The 13,134-nt window shown below is 40.7% G+C and overlaps 1 protein-coding gene across 1 annotated transcript; it reads right to left on the reverse strand.

Moving 5' to 3' along the window:
• Positions 1-321: 321 nt before the first annotated feature.
• LOC106085021 (uncharacterized) lies at positions 322-9,713 on the reverse strand. The gene is made up of 5 exons (XM_059367312.1): positions 9,376-9,713; positions 8,808-9,303; positions 5,055-5,987; positions 410-480; positions 322-346 (listed from the first exon to the last, which is right to left on the reverse strand). Exons 1-5 carry the CDS (start codon positions 9,711-9,713, stop codon positions 322-324), a joined length of 1,863 nt encoding a protein of 620 aa, XP_059223295.1.
• Between the last annotated feature and the right edge of the window lie 3,421 nt (positions 9,714-13,134).

Below are 13,134 nucleotides of genomic sequence, written 5' to 3' on the forward strand. Positions count from 1 at the left end.
TAGGTTTATGTTCTCACAATCTATTCATTTAGTAGGTTATAACGAAGTTGAAAATCTTAACGATAGCTGTTTATCCCGGAGACTTAAAACGATACGCGGATGTTCTTAGCCATTTCGGACAGTGTCTGGGCGACATGGATGGAAACCTTGTACGACAATCTCACCTTCTAACTCAATACTAAAGATCCGGTTGGAATGCAGTTGGTTGGAATGCAGAACCGATTAGAATACGGCCGGGTGATATGGGTACTTCCAGCTTCGAACATGGACGCTCAAATCGGTACTGTGGCTATGCCGGGCGGCGGCTCATGAAGGGCAATCTCACAAAAAGCTTATGGCTGCGGACCTGTGTTGAGATTAGAATGTACAATTGTTTGGACATTGGCTGGCTGATTTGGGTATTTGCTACCTTCGAACACGACACTCCAGAATTGGCGAGGCAACCACTTGGCAGTGACCAACGAATAATATAACAATAGCCTATAAAATACACTGTTGAATGAGCTAAAGTTTTAACGGAAGATGAAATGTTTCCCGATGAAATCGGAAATCATCGGAAGTATTATTTACACCAATGACTCAAAAATGTGTTACGCTAGTTAATGACCTACAACAGTACCCTGTACACTGTTCGTAGATATAAGATGCCGACTCCCGTCTCAGGAAGGGATCACTCTGCATTTGTCGAAAGTTGCAAATACTTCAACCTAGTCTTTCCATTCCTTGAGCTAAAAAAGTAATACAAACGTAATAAACCTCAATACACTGTACTCCTTCTATTTGTTGAGGATAATGTTTGGTAGGAAGTGGGAGCTTACCCAAACTGCCATTGTAACAACAGTGCTGCATTATCGGCAAGACCGTAGCCAGAATTTAATTTCAGGGGCCCACCTAACTGCGGATGCATAACTAAAAAAAATGCAATTTAAAATCGAGTAAGCGAGGAGACGGAACCCCCGTGCTCTCCGGTACTGGCTACGTCGGTGCTAATGGGGCAAAGGTATAATTAACAGACTGGCCTGCGCCTTGGGCAGAGATTCAGTTGAAAAAGGACACGGTTACATTACGGAAATCTCACACTAAATAGCTTTACAACCGATTCAAGATAGGTTCCTCAGAATTTACTTTCCCGTCAGATAAGATTGGGCTATAAGACCTCGATCATCACTGATAGCTTCAAGATGGAGCCGGGAACGGGAACGGGATTGAGAGAGTAGGGATTGACAGTGGTATAACGTTGAGAATGTCACATGAGTACACGAAATCGGAGAATCAGAAGTTGTGTAGTCAGGGACCATTGAATGTACACCGTTGACAAATGGAGTCAGTAACCATATGCTGTACTTTGCAGACGGGATCGGAACATTAGGGTTAGTATGGTGCATTCATCAGAAAATGCAACATTGACAAACAAAATTGGAAAATCTTTACGATGTGGTGATCAACCACGGCATAGTGACTACCGAAGATACCGTTAACAGAAGATCGCAAACAAATTAAAAGAAAGTACCCTGGTGGTCAACGTGATGCATAGGATAGTATGCCCTCTTATCGTGCACAAACGACAGGGCTGAAAACCTGCCGGCGAGAACAACTTAATACATTTTTCAGCGGTAGTTATCGCCCACCAAATGCAGGCAACATTTGTGAGTATTTCTGCCATGAACAAATTCTCAACAAAGAGGTGTCACTTTTCTGTGACACGCCGTTCAGAGTCGGCATGAAACAGGAGATCCCAGAATCATTGAACTTAAATTTGAATCGGGCGGCACTGTGTCCTAAATGGTTGTCTTTTTATTTCAGGGTTCATGCCCGGGCGCCACTGTCACTGAAGCTTCGGAGCGATATACTGTGAAAAATTGGAAGGGACTTACAAGGCATCTACAATAAATTGCAGCCCTGGCACCCTATGCAGTAAAGATGAGACTATCATCGAGAATAGATAAACGTTTTATCCACTAAAGTTACCTCTGCGAGTTGTTGATGAGAATAATATAGTGCCTTGCTTGGGCTCTTTTGATCCCTCTACTCACCCAGCTTAGATAAGTCCTCCAGACATTAGCGCTAACCATTCAAGAGGTTGTCTTTTTATTTCAGGGTCCATGCCCGGGCGCCAATGTAACTAAAGCTTCGGAGCGATAAACTGTGAAAAAATGGGAGCGGCTTATCTAAATTGCGGACCAAATACTAATAAGTAGAAGTTATTGTTCAATTGTGTATAACAAAATATTGATCTTTTAAGTAGCTATATCTAAAAATAAACCATATACGACACGGATGTCGAAAAGCATAACATAAATCGCTGTTTCAAATGTCAGTGAAATCGGATTACAAATGCGCCTTTTATAAAGCCAAGACTTTAAATCGATATATATGTCTAGATGGCAGCTATATCCAAATCTAGACCGATCTGGACCAAGTTACAGAATAGTGTCAAATTGCCTAACACAACTCACTGTCTTAAATTTCGGTGAAAACGGACAACAAATGCACCTTTTATGGCCCCAAAACCTTGAAGAAGAAAGTCGAAGGACCCAACACAACTCACTGTCCCAAATTTCGGAGAAATCGGAAAATAAATACGACTTTTATGGCACCAAAACTTTAAATCGAGAGATCGGTCAATAAGGCAGCCATATTCAAATCTGGAGCGATCTGAGCCAAATTGAAGAAGGATCTCAAAAGTCCTAACACAACTCACTGTCCCAAATTTCGGTGACATCGGACAATAAATGCGCCTTTTATGGGCTCAAAACCTTAAATCGAGAGATCGGTCTATATGGTAGCTATATTCAAATCTGGACCAATCTGCGCAAAGTATGTCGAAGGGCTTAACTTAACTCACTGTCCCAAATTTCGGCGACATCGGACAATATAGGCGCCTTTTATGGGCTCAAAGCCTTAAATCGAGAGATCGGTCTATATGTCAGCTATACCAAATTTGGACCGATCTGGGCCAAATTGAAGAAGGATGTCGAAAGGCCTAACACAACTCAATGTCCCAAATTTCGGCGACATCGGACAATAAATGCGCCTTTTATAGGCCCAAAGCCTTAAATCGAGACATCGGTCTATATGGCAGCTAGTCCAAGTCTGAACTGATCTGGCCCAAATTGAAGAAGGATGACGAAGGGCTCTATTTTTAAAGACTGTAGCGTGATTTCAACAGACAGACGGACGGACAAGGCTTGATAGTCTTACATTTTTAAGCTGATCGAGAATATATACTTTATGGGGTCGGAAATGGATATTTTGATGTGTTGCAAACGGAAAGACTAAATGAATATACTCCCATCCTTCGATGATGGGTATAAAAATATTTATGGTGGGGGGAATCCCCGTGGCCCTCGCCCTGGCTACATCGGTGTTAATGGGTCATAATTATAATCCACAGACTGGCCTGCGGTTTAGGCAGAGGTTATGTTGAAAGAGGACCGGTTTGGCCACAGTTCCATTGCGAATGCTATGGACGCTGAGGGAAACCTCGCATTAAATAGCTTTGCAACCGATTCAAGATAGGCTCTTCAGAACTTTCCCGTCAGATAAGATTGGGGTCAATGAGACCTAGATATTCACTAATGGCTTCCAGATGGAGCTGGCGACGATATTGAGGGACAACTCCTACGCAGTTTATATCAGTACGTCATTGTGAATACCGGATGAGAGCTCGAATGTACGTCGCTGACAGATGAAGTCGGTAATCAGAGGCTGTTCTGTGGAAAAAATAAATAACGAACACTGTGCAATAAATAACGGAATTGGAAAATCTTTATGGTGAGGTGATCAACTACAGACATAATCGGAAAATCAAAGGTTTTACGGCGCAGTGACTACCGAACAAACCGTTAACAGACGATAGATTTTGCAAACAATTTAAAGAAAGTACCCTATTGGCTGACAATCACTTTGTTTGCCTCACTTGTGTTTGATGCTAAGCTCTTCTAAACTCTCCACTCACTCAGTTTAGATTGGTCCTCCAGAAATGAGTACTAATTCCTAATTTCAAGGTCCATGCTCGGGCGCCACTATAACTGAAGCTTTGGGGCGATATACTGTAAAGTATTGAGGAGGCTTATGGGGAAGGGGCTTACAGCGCTAATCGCTAATAAACCTTTGCGTCCTCTTTTCCAATAAAAGTACATTATTAACCACTATTCCTTTTAAACAAGTAAAAGCGTGCTAAGTTCGGCCGAACCGAATCTTGGGAACCCCCCATCATGGATTCTACTAAAAATTTATACAAATTAAGTTGTTGTTGAAGGGCATAATTTTTTTGCACATACCAAATTTCTGTCAAACCAGCAAAGATTAAAGCTTCTAGGAATCGAACAAGGATTCAAGAAGTAAAATCGGCAGATCGGTTTATATGGAAGCTATACCAGGTGATAGACCGATTTGAACTTTACTTAGTACAGTTATTGAAAGTCATTACAAAACACTCTATGTAAAATTTGAGCCAAATCGGACATATTGGGTTGCCCAAAAAGTAATTGCGGATTTTTTAAAAGAAAGTAAATGCATTTTTATAAAACTTAGAATGAACTTTAATCAAATATACTTTTTTTACACTTTTTTTCTAAAGCAAGCTAAAAGTAACAGCTGATAACTGACAGAAGAAAGAATGCAATTACAGAGTCACAAGCTGTGAAAAAATTTGTCAATGCCGACTTTATGAAAAATCCGAAATTACTTTTTGGGCAACCCAATACATTGCGGCTTGTAAGGGCTCACGAAGTCAAATCGGAAGATCGGTTTATATGGGAGCTGTATCAGGTTATAGACCGATTCGGACCATACTTGGCACAGTTGTTGAAAATCGGACAAAAATTGCGGCTTGTTAGGGCTCAAGAAGTCAAATCGGGAGATCGGTTTATATGGGAGCTGTATCAAGCTATAGACCGATTTAGACCATACTTGGCATAGTTGTAGTTCAGCCAAATAGGCAAAACGACCAAGAATACATATACACTTTAAAAGCTTTTTATTTTCTTTATTCAATCAAATAAAATTTTCAATTTTTTATATTTAAGCGTTAAGAACTCCAGCAAACATACAAACATGCCCAATAAATAGAAGCCACCACATATTGCATAGACGCCATAAAGATCTCGCTGCTTTATCATCTTATTATCATCTGTGCTGACTTGTGATAATACCTTTAAATCGAAGAATCGCTTTATCCAAAGCCGCATCAAGCCCATTGATTTCAACAACGAAAGGGTCAAGTCGAACTGTTCAGCCAGAATGGTGTGCTTGGTAAAATAGATACACAGGTGTTGCTGCATAACTGCCTCAGGCATTACATAGAAGAGACCAACTTTTCCATGGGTTACCGTGTAGTGGGTGAGAAATTCCTGCGCAATAACGGCAAAGATATTTTCATCCGTATGCTTTTCCAAATATTCCAAGGGCACAAATTCACTGGTAGAGTTGAGCACAATATTGGCATGATTCCAGTGATTTATACGCCCATAGTAGGGTATATCGGTAATGTAGAAAAAAGTAAAAGAATTCATTACCGAAGTGTAGCTTTGATTGCGAGCCGCCTCAAGACTCTGGGGCAAGGGCTGGTAAACGTTATTGCTAAAGAAATGGAACAGCAGGCCGGAATAGATGCAGCGCAGTAAGAAAGTACCCCACAACCATGGTGTAAACAGCAGATAGGAAGATAACATTCGCGGTTTCTTTTTAATGGGCAAACCAAAGGTACTTGTCACCATTGAAAAGGTGGCCATCGCTTTGGGACGCCGCCCATGCACCACTCGTGTTACGGTCAGCACCAAAATGAAGCAGGCAATTAGAGCAGCCCAAGTGCTAAGACGAAATGGATATGCGAGAACTTGAAAGGGATTCAGCAAATGACCCCTTACACAGATTGCACCCAAAACAGAGCTTTGGTAGTGTGTGGCGGTATTCGTATAGAGATGCAATCCAAAAGGTCGCCTGCGATAATAGCCGAAAGCAAAATTAGCAGTGCGATTTGATAGCTGTAAAGGAAAGCAAGATTAACGATATTTTATTACTTACCAAACATACACTCATAGAAATTTGTTAGTAAAAACAGCGAAAAATTTTTGCTGAAACAGCAGACAGTCTGCTGAAAATGGGACAATTTGTTGCTAAAACAGCAAACATTTTCTGCTGTTTTCAAATTCAACAAAGTTAAGAAATTTAGTCAATATTTGGCAATTTTTTTATCAATATAAAGCAAATGCCTTAATTGTTGTTTCGAAGTGAAAAGACCCACCACCTCGGGTATATATGTAAACCACTTTTTGTCGTAATCCAGTGAAAAATGCACAATTTATGCTCCCATAGCAGCTTTCTCGAAATATGGTCCGACTTGGACCGAATTCGACACGGATATTGAGTGGTCTACTAAGTACAAGTCATTGTTCAATTTTGAAGAACCAAATATTGGTCTTTTTGGTAGCCATATCCAAATAAAGACCCATCTGAACCAAATACGACACGGATGTCGAAAAGCCTAACATAAGTCACTGTCCCAAATGTCGGCGAAATGGGACAATAAATGTGCCTTTTATGGGCCCATAACCTTTAATCGAGAGATCGGTCTATATGGCAGCTATATCAAAATCTGAACCGATCTGAGCCAAATTGAAGAGGGCTGACGAAGGGCCTAACACAAATCACTGTCCCAAATGTCGGCAAAATCGGACAATAAATCCCTCTTTTATGGGCCTATAACCTTAAATCGAGAAATCGGTCTATATGGCAGCTATATATAAATCTAGACCGATCAGGGCCAACTTGTAGAATGTTGTTGAAGAACCTAACGCAACTCATTGTTCCGAATTTCGGCGAAATCGGACAATAAATACGCCTTTTATGGGACAAAAACCTTATACCGACACATCAGTCTATATGGCAGCTATATCCAAATCTGAACCGATCTGAGCCAAATTGAAGAAAAATGTCGAAGGGCCTAACACAACTCACTGTCCCAAATTTCGGCGACATCAGACAATAAATGCGTCTTTTATAAACTCATAACCTTAAATCGAGAGATCGGTCTATATGGCAGCTATCGACCGATCAGGGTCAAATTAAAAAAGGATGTCGAAGGGCCTAACACAACTCACTGTCCCAAATTTTGGCGAAATCGGAAAATAAATGCGCCTTTTATGGGCCCAAGACCCTAAATCGAGAGATCGCTTTTATGACAGCTATATCCAAATCTGAACCGATCTGGTCTAAATTGACGAAGGATGTCGAAGGGCCTAACACATCTCACTGTCCTAAATTTCGGCGAAATCTAACAATAAATTCGCCTTTTATAGGCCCAAGACCTTAAATCGGCGGACCGGTCAATATGGCAGCTATATCCAAATCTGGACCGATCTGGCCCAAATTGAAAAAGGATGTCGACAGGTCTAACACTACTCACTGTCCCAAATTTCAGCAAAATTGGATAATAAATGTGGCTTTTATAGACCTAAGGTCCTAAATCGGCGGATCTGTCTATAGGGGGCTATATCGAGATATAATCCGATATAGCTCATCTTCGAACTTAACCTGCTTATGCACAAATAAAGAGAAACTGGGTATAAAAATAGAGATATTGAGCTGAAACTTTGCCCAGTTTATTTTTTTGTCCATAAGCAGGTTAAGTTCGAAGTATCGGGCTATGTCTTAATATAGCCCCCATTTAGACCGATCCGCCGATTTAGGGTCTTAGGCCCATAAAAGCCACAATTATGATTCGATTTTGCTGAAATTTGGTACAGTGAGTTGTCTTAGGCCCTTCGACATCCTTCGTCAATTTGGCCCAGATCGGTCTAGATTTGGATATAGCTGCCTTATAGACCGATCCTCCAATTTAGGATCTTAGGCCCATAAAAGCCACATTTATAATCCGATTTTGCTGAAATTTGGGACAGTGAGTTGTGTTAGGCCTTTCAACATTCTTCGTTAATTTGGTTCAGATAGGTCCAGATTTGGATATAGCTGCTATATAGACCGATCCTCCGATTTAGGGTCTAAGGTCCATAAAAGCCGCATTTATTGTCCGATGCCGCCAAAATTTGGGAAAGTGAGTTAAGTTAAGCCCCTTGACATATTTCTGAATTGTGGCACAGATCGGCCAAGATTTGGATATAGCTGCCATATAGACCCATCTCTAGCTTTTAGGTTTTGGGGCCATAGAAAGCGCATTTATTGTCCGATGTCGCCGCAATTTGGGACAGTGAGTTGTGTTGAGCCGCTCGATATATTTCTGCAATTTAGGCTAGATCGGTTCAGATTTGAATATAGCTGCCATATAGACCGATCTCTCGATTTAAGGTTTTGGGGCCATTAAAGGCGCATTTATTTCCCGATTTCGCCGAAATTTGAGACAGTGAGTTATGTTAGGCTCTTCGACATTTTTCTGAAACTTGGCCCACATCGGCTCAGATTTGGATATAGCTGCCATATAGACCGATATCTCGATTTTAAGTCTTGGCCCCATAAAAGTCGCATTTATAATCCGATTTAACTTAAATTTGACACAGTGACTTATGTTAGGCTTTTCGTCATCCGTGTCGTATATGGTTCAGATCGGTTTTTTTAGACGTAGCTACTTTAAAGACCAATATTTTCTTATACACAATTGAAAATGTTGTATGGATTTATCATAAGTTTAAAATTTTTAATTCAATATCAGCTGACAGTGTTTGCTGATATCGGCAGACAAATTTTTTTGGGTGTACCGACTTGTTAAAGCAATCGGATGAGCATTGTAAGAGTAGAATGGTCTTTTAGCCCCCAAACACCTCCCAGAATAATTTCACAATACACGTAGTTACCATAGTCAAAACTCCATCTGGTTCTGGATAATATCGATCATCAGCATTCCTCAGCACCAAAGTAAAATTTAATATGAGTGATAACTCTCTCACCATCACTGCTTCAAATCCAGAGTAACGTTGACGTCTTCCCGGTAAAGCAAATGCATATGGCGGACTAGTGCGTATAATACCCACCAAAGGGCATCTATGGAAATTAGTGGTCTTGGGCAAGAAGAAAGGACGCTGCTGCCAATCATTGTCAATAAATTCATTGACGAGTTCAGGGGAGGTATTGCCACATTTCCTCATTGCGCCAAATGGCAAATAGGTGTAAATGAACAATTGATCCTGCTCATTTTGGTATTGGACATTACAATTGACTATCTGATTGTTCCAGCAATAGGTAAAAATATTCTGCATATCTCCCGGTATCAAAGAATCTTCTTGCATCAGGAATATATGATAGTATTCATTGATGTCATAGTCTTTGGTATAGGAAATGACATCAATATCTCTAAAAAGATATAAAAAAAAAACTTAACTGGATCACATCATTCCATCATAACTGCTTAAGGGTTATACTTACAAAAATGCCTCAAAAGAATCCACAAGTAAAAGATTCTGAAATCGATTGCCTTCTATGCGTTCCGGTTTTAGATAATCCACAAACACTATTTGCACATTCATATCACCGATCATCTCGAATAAGTGTTGCAGAATATTTAAAAAGAAATTGAATTGCTGACTTCTGCGGCAGGAAACCACAATCATGAATGACGATGAAAAGCTCATGAAAAACTCCAAAATAATCACTCGTAGTGAATGGGCCACTATGGCATTGGTTTCATCCAAATTTACTTGCGATTGCTCAATTCGACTAACTTCATACTCGACTAGGTTGGATACATTTATTGCTGCTTTCATGTTTCAGGCACGTCGTTACACCATTTATGAATAACATTTACTGAAGTTTCTTCAATTATTTTTGTTATGACCAAAAGCCATTAATGGAGTTTCCACTCTTTCATGGCTAATAATGTTGTATAGAATTCTTCTTTTGTTTGTCTAGAAAACTTTCACAATTAAGAGTGAAAGTTAGGCGACATAACAAGGATTTTGGGGTAAACCGAAGAAGTTACAACTTGAGTGGGGTGAAATTGAAAATGACGTACCACTCGAGAATAATCTTAGAGTAGATATGAGTGATATTTGTGCTCTACATCTTAGTTACCAATTTCTCTAAAGTTCAAATGGCTTTGTCTCTAAGCTGCAAAATTCGCTTGCGTCAAATTTCAGAAAAATCCGAACAAAAATGCGATCTGTTCGTAGAGGGTACGAAGTCCACGAATCTTATATGCCCATTTGAAGTTTTGTGTCTGGTCGCCCCAATATTTAAGTTTGATCTCGAATGTATTGGAAGTCCGCAAACCCATAAAAACTCAACTTTGACTCCTCCATAGGATGGAGGTATACTAATAGGATGGGGGTATACTAATTTCATCATTCTGTATGTAACTCCTCGAAACATTCGTATAAGACCCCATAAATTATATATTTTCTTGATCTTCATGACATTTAAGACCGACAGACATGGCTAGCGTCCGTCCGTCCGTCTATCTGTCGAAAGCACGCTAACTTTCGAAGGAATAAAGCTAGGCTCTTCAAATTTTGCACAAATACTTCTTAATAGTGTTGGTCAGTTGAGATTGTAAATGGGCTATATCGGTCCATGTTTTGATATAGCTGCCATATAAACTGATCTTGGATCTTGACTTTATGAGCCACCAGAGCGCACAATTCTTATCCGATTTGGCTGAAATTTGGCACGAGGTCTTTTATTATAACTTCCAACAATTGTGCTGAGTATGGTTGAAATCGGTCCATAACCTGATATAGCTGTTACGTAAACCGATCTAGAGTCTTGACTTCTTGAGCCTCTAGAGGGCGCAATTCCTATCCGATTTGGCTGAAATTTTGCACAACATGTTTCGATATTACTTTCAACAACTGTGCTAAGTATGCTTTAAATCGGTCCATAACCCCATATAGCTGCCATATAAACCGATCTTGAATCTGGACTTCTTGAGGCACTAGAGGGCGTAATTATTATCCAATTGGGTTGAAATTTTGTGCAACGGCTTCTCCCATGACCTGAGTTGTTTTGTTATGACTTCTAGCAACTGTGTCAAATCGATGCATAACCTGATATAGCTGCCTTATAAACCGATCTGGGATCTTGGCTTCTTGAGCCTCCAGAGGGCGTTAGTATATCCGATTTGGCTGAAATTTTGTGCAACGGCTTCTCTCATGACCTGAGTTATTTTGTAATGACTTCTAGCAACTGTGTCAAATATTGTCCAAATCGATCCATAACCTAATATAGCTGCCTTATAAACCGATCTGGGATCTTGACTTTTTGAGCCTCCAGAGGGCGTAAGTATAACCGATTTGGCTGAAATTTTGTACAACGGCTTCTCCCAAACGTGTCAAATATGGTCCGAATCGGTCTATAGCCTGATACAGCTCCCATATAAACCGATCTCTCTATTATATTTCTTGAGCACCTAAAGGGAGCAATTGTTACTCGAATTGGCTGAAAATTTTCACAATGACTTCTACTATGGTCTTCAATTATGGTCCGATTCGGACCATAACATGATATAGCTCCAATATTATAGCAATTCTTTTCTTTTGTCCTTTGTTTGCCCAAAAAGAGATATCGGGGAAAAAAAACTCGACAAATGCAATCTATGGTGAAGGGTATATAAGATTCGGCCCGGCCAAACTTAGCACCTTTTTACTTGTTTTATTTTGAAATCTAGTGCTGCTAACTTCCATTTATTTTACCGCGGCGAAATCTATTAACTTCAACCCATTATCGGACGTTATCTCATGGAGGCTAAACTTGCATTGTCTTGAAAGGACTGAAGATGCCTTCCTTCCCTATCTTCACATTAAAATCTCCCAGAATGACTTTAATATCATGGACGCGACATCGCTCATATTCTCCCTCTATACGCTTGTAGAAATTATCCTTGGCCTGCTTGACCTTGTCTTCCATCGAGGCATGGGCACAAATAAGGCTGATGTTGAAGAATTTGGCTTTTATGCAGATTATGGCTAGCCTCTCATCCACCGTAGAAAAGCTTGAGACAAGGTGTTTCAGTCTCCGACTAACCACAAATCCACAGCCAAATTCATGCCTCCTGTTTCGGCAGTTTTAGTATAGCTCGTGACCATTTGGTGTTGTAGTGATGCCATTCCCGGTCCATCGTGCTTCCTGTACGGCGGTAGTATCTGCCTTGTACTTCTCCAACACATCCGCCAGCGCGTATACTGCACCTTCTCAATAGAGAGTGCGGACATTCCAGGTGCATATCCGCAAATCATGGTCTTTTTATACCCACCACCGAAGGATGGGGGCAAAACATCGAAAGATATTGAGCTGAAACAGATTGCACAGATTCTTTTTTTTTTTTTTGACCATAAGCAGGTTAAGTTTGAAGATGGGCTATATCGGACTATATCTTGATATAGCCCTCGTATAGACCGATCCTCCAATTTAGGATCTTAGACCCATAAAAGCCACATTTATTATCCGATTTTGCTGAAATTTGGGACAGTGAGTTGTGTTAAGCCGCTCGATATATTTCTGCAATTTAGGCTAGATCGGTTCAGAATTGAATATGTCTGCCATATAGACCGATCTCTCGATTTAAGGTTTTGGGGACATAAAAGGCGCATTTATTGTCCGATGTTGCCGAAATTTTGGACAGTGAGTTATGTTAGGCTCTCGACATTTTTCTGGAACTTGGCCCACATCGGCTCAGATTTGGATATATCTGCTTTATAGACCGATATCTCGCTTTATTTTGACGAAAGGTGGTTTACATATATTCCTGAGATGGTGGGTAACCAAAGTTCGGCTCGGCCGAACTTAACACCTTTTTACTTGTTTCAATTCCTTTGATTCTCAGAGTGATTCTTATAGTTTTCCGGGCTTACAGGCCCAGCGGCCCAACCGCAAGGGTTTTGTGCGATCGCACATGTGGCCCTCGTTCTCGTTTGTTCCAAGATCCGACGCTCGCCTCTAGCCGCCCTTAACCTGGGAACCGACGGTGATGGTGCCCATTGGTTATTTGAAGTCGACAATAACTCGCCTTGGCGTCTCGAGTATCATTGCCACTCAGTATTTAATTAAGAGCCAGTGCCACCTGACCCCTGACTGAGAATCTCCTCTCGAAATCACTGACTGACCGCGGCCGCATTTGCTCATACTCTGCACAAAAACCAGGCTTTCTATTATCCACAACCTGTGGACGAGGAATTTAGTACATAGGCTAAA

Source organism: Stomoxys calcitrans, chromosome 4 (genome assembly GCF_963082655.1).
Source record: "Stomoxys calcitrans chromosome 4, idStoCalc2.1, whole genome shotgun sequence".
In the NCBI taxonomy this organism is placed as follows: domain Eukaryota; kingdom Metazoa; phylum Arthropoda; class Insecta; order Diptera; family Muscidae; genus Stomoxys; species Stomoxys calcitrans.

Excerpts from the sequence above, each read along its gene's own strand:
- LOC106085021 (XM_059367312.1), bottom strand. The coding sequence starts at position 9,713 with ATGAAAGCAGCAATAAATGTATCCAACCTAGTCGAGTATGAAGTTAGT. Across the intron at positions 481-5,054 it reads TCTATTTATTGGGCATGTTT|GCTATTGTTATATTATTCGT; the intron begins GTATGTTTGCTG and ends TGTATTTTATAG. Across the intron at positions 347-409 it reads CTGGAGTGTCGTGTTCGAAG|GTCCGCAGCCATAAGCTTTT; the intron begins GTAGCAAATACC and ends ATCTCAACACAG.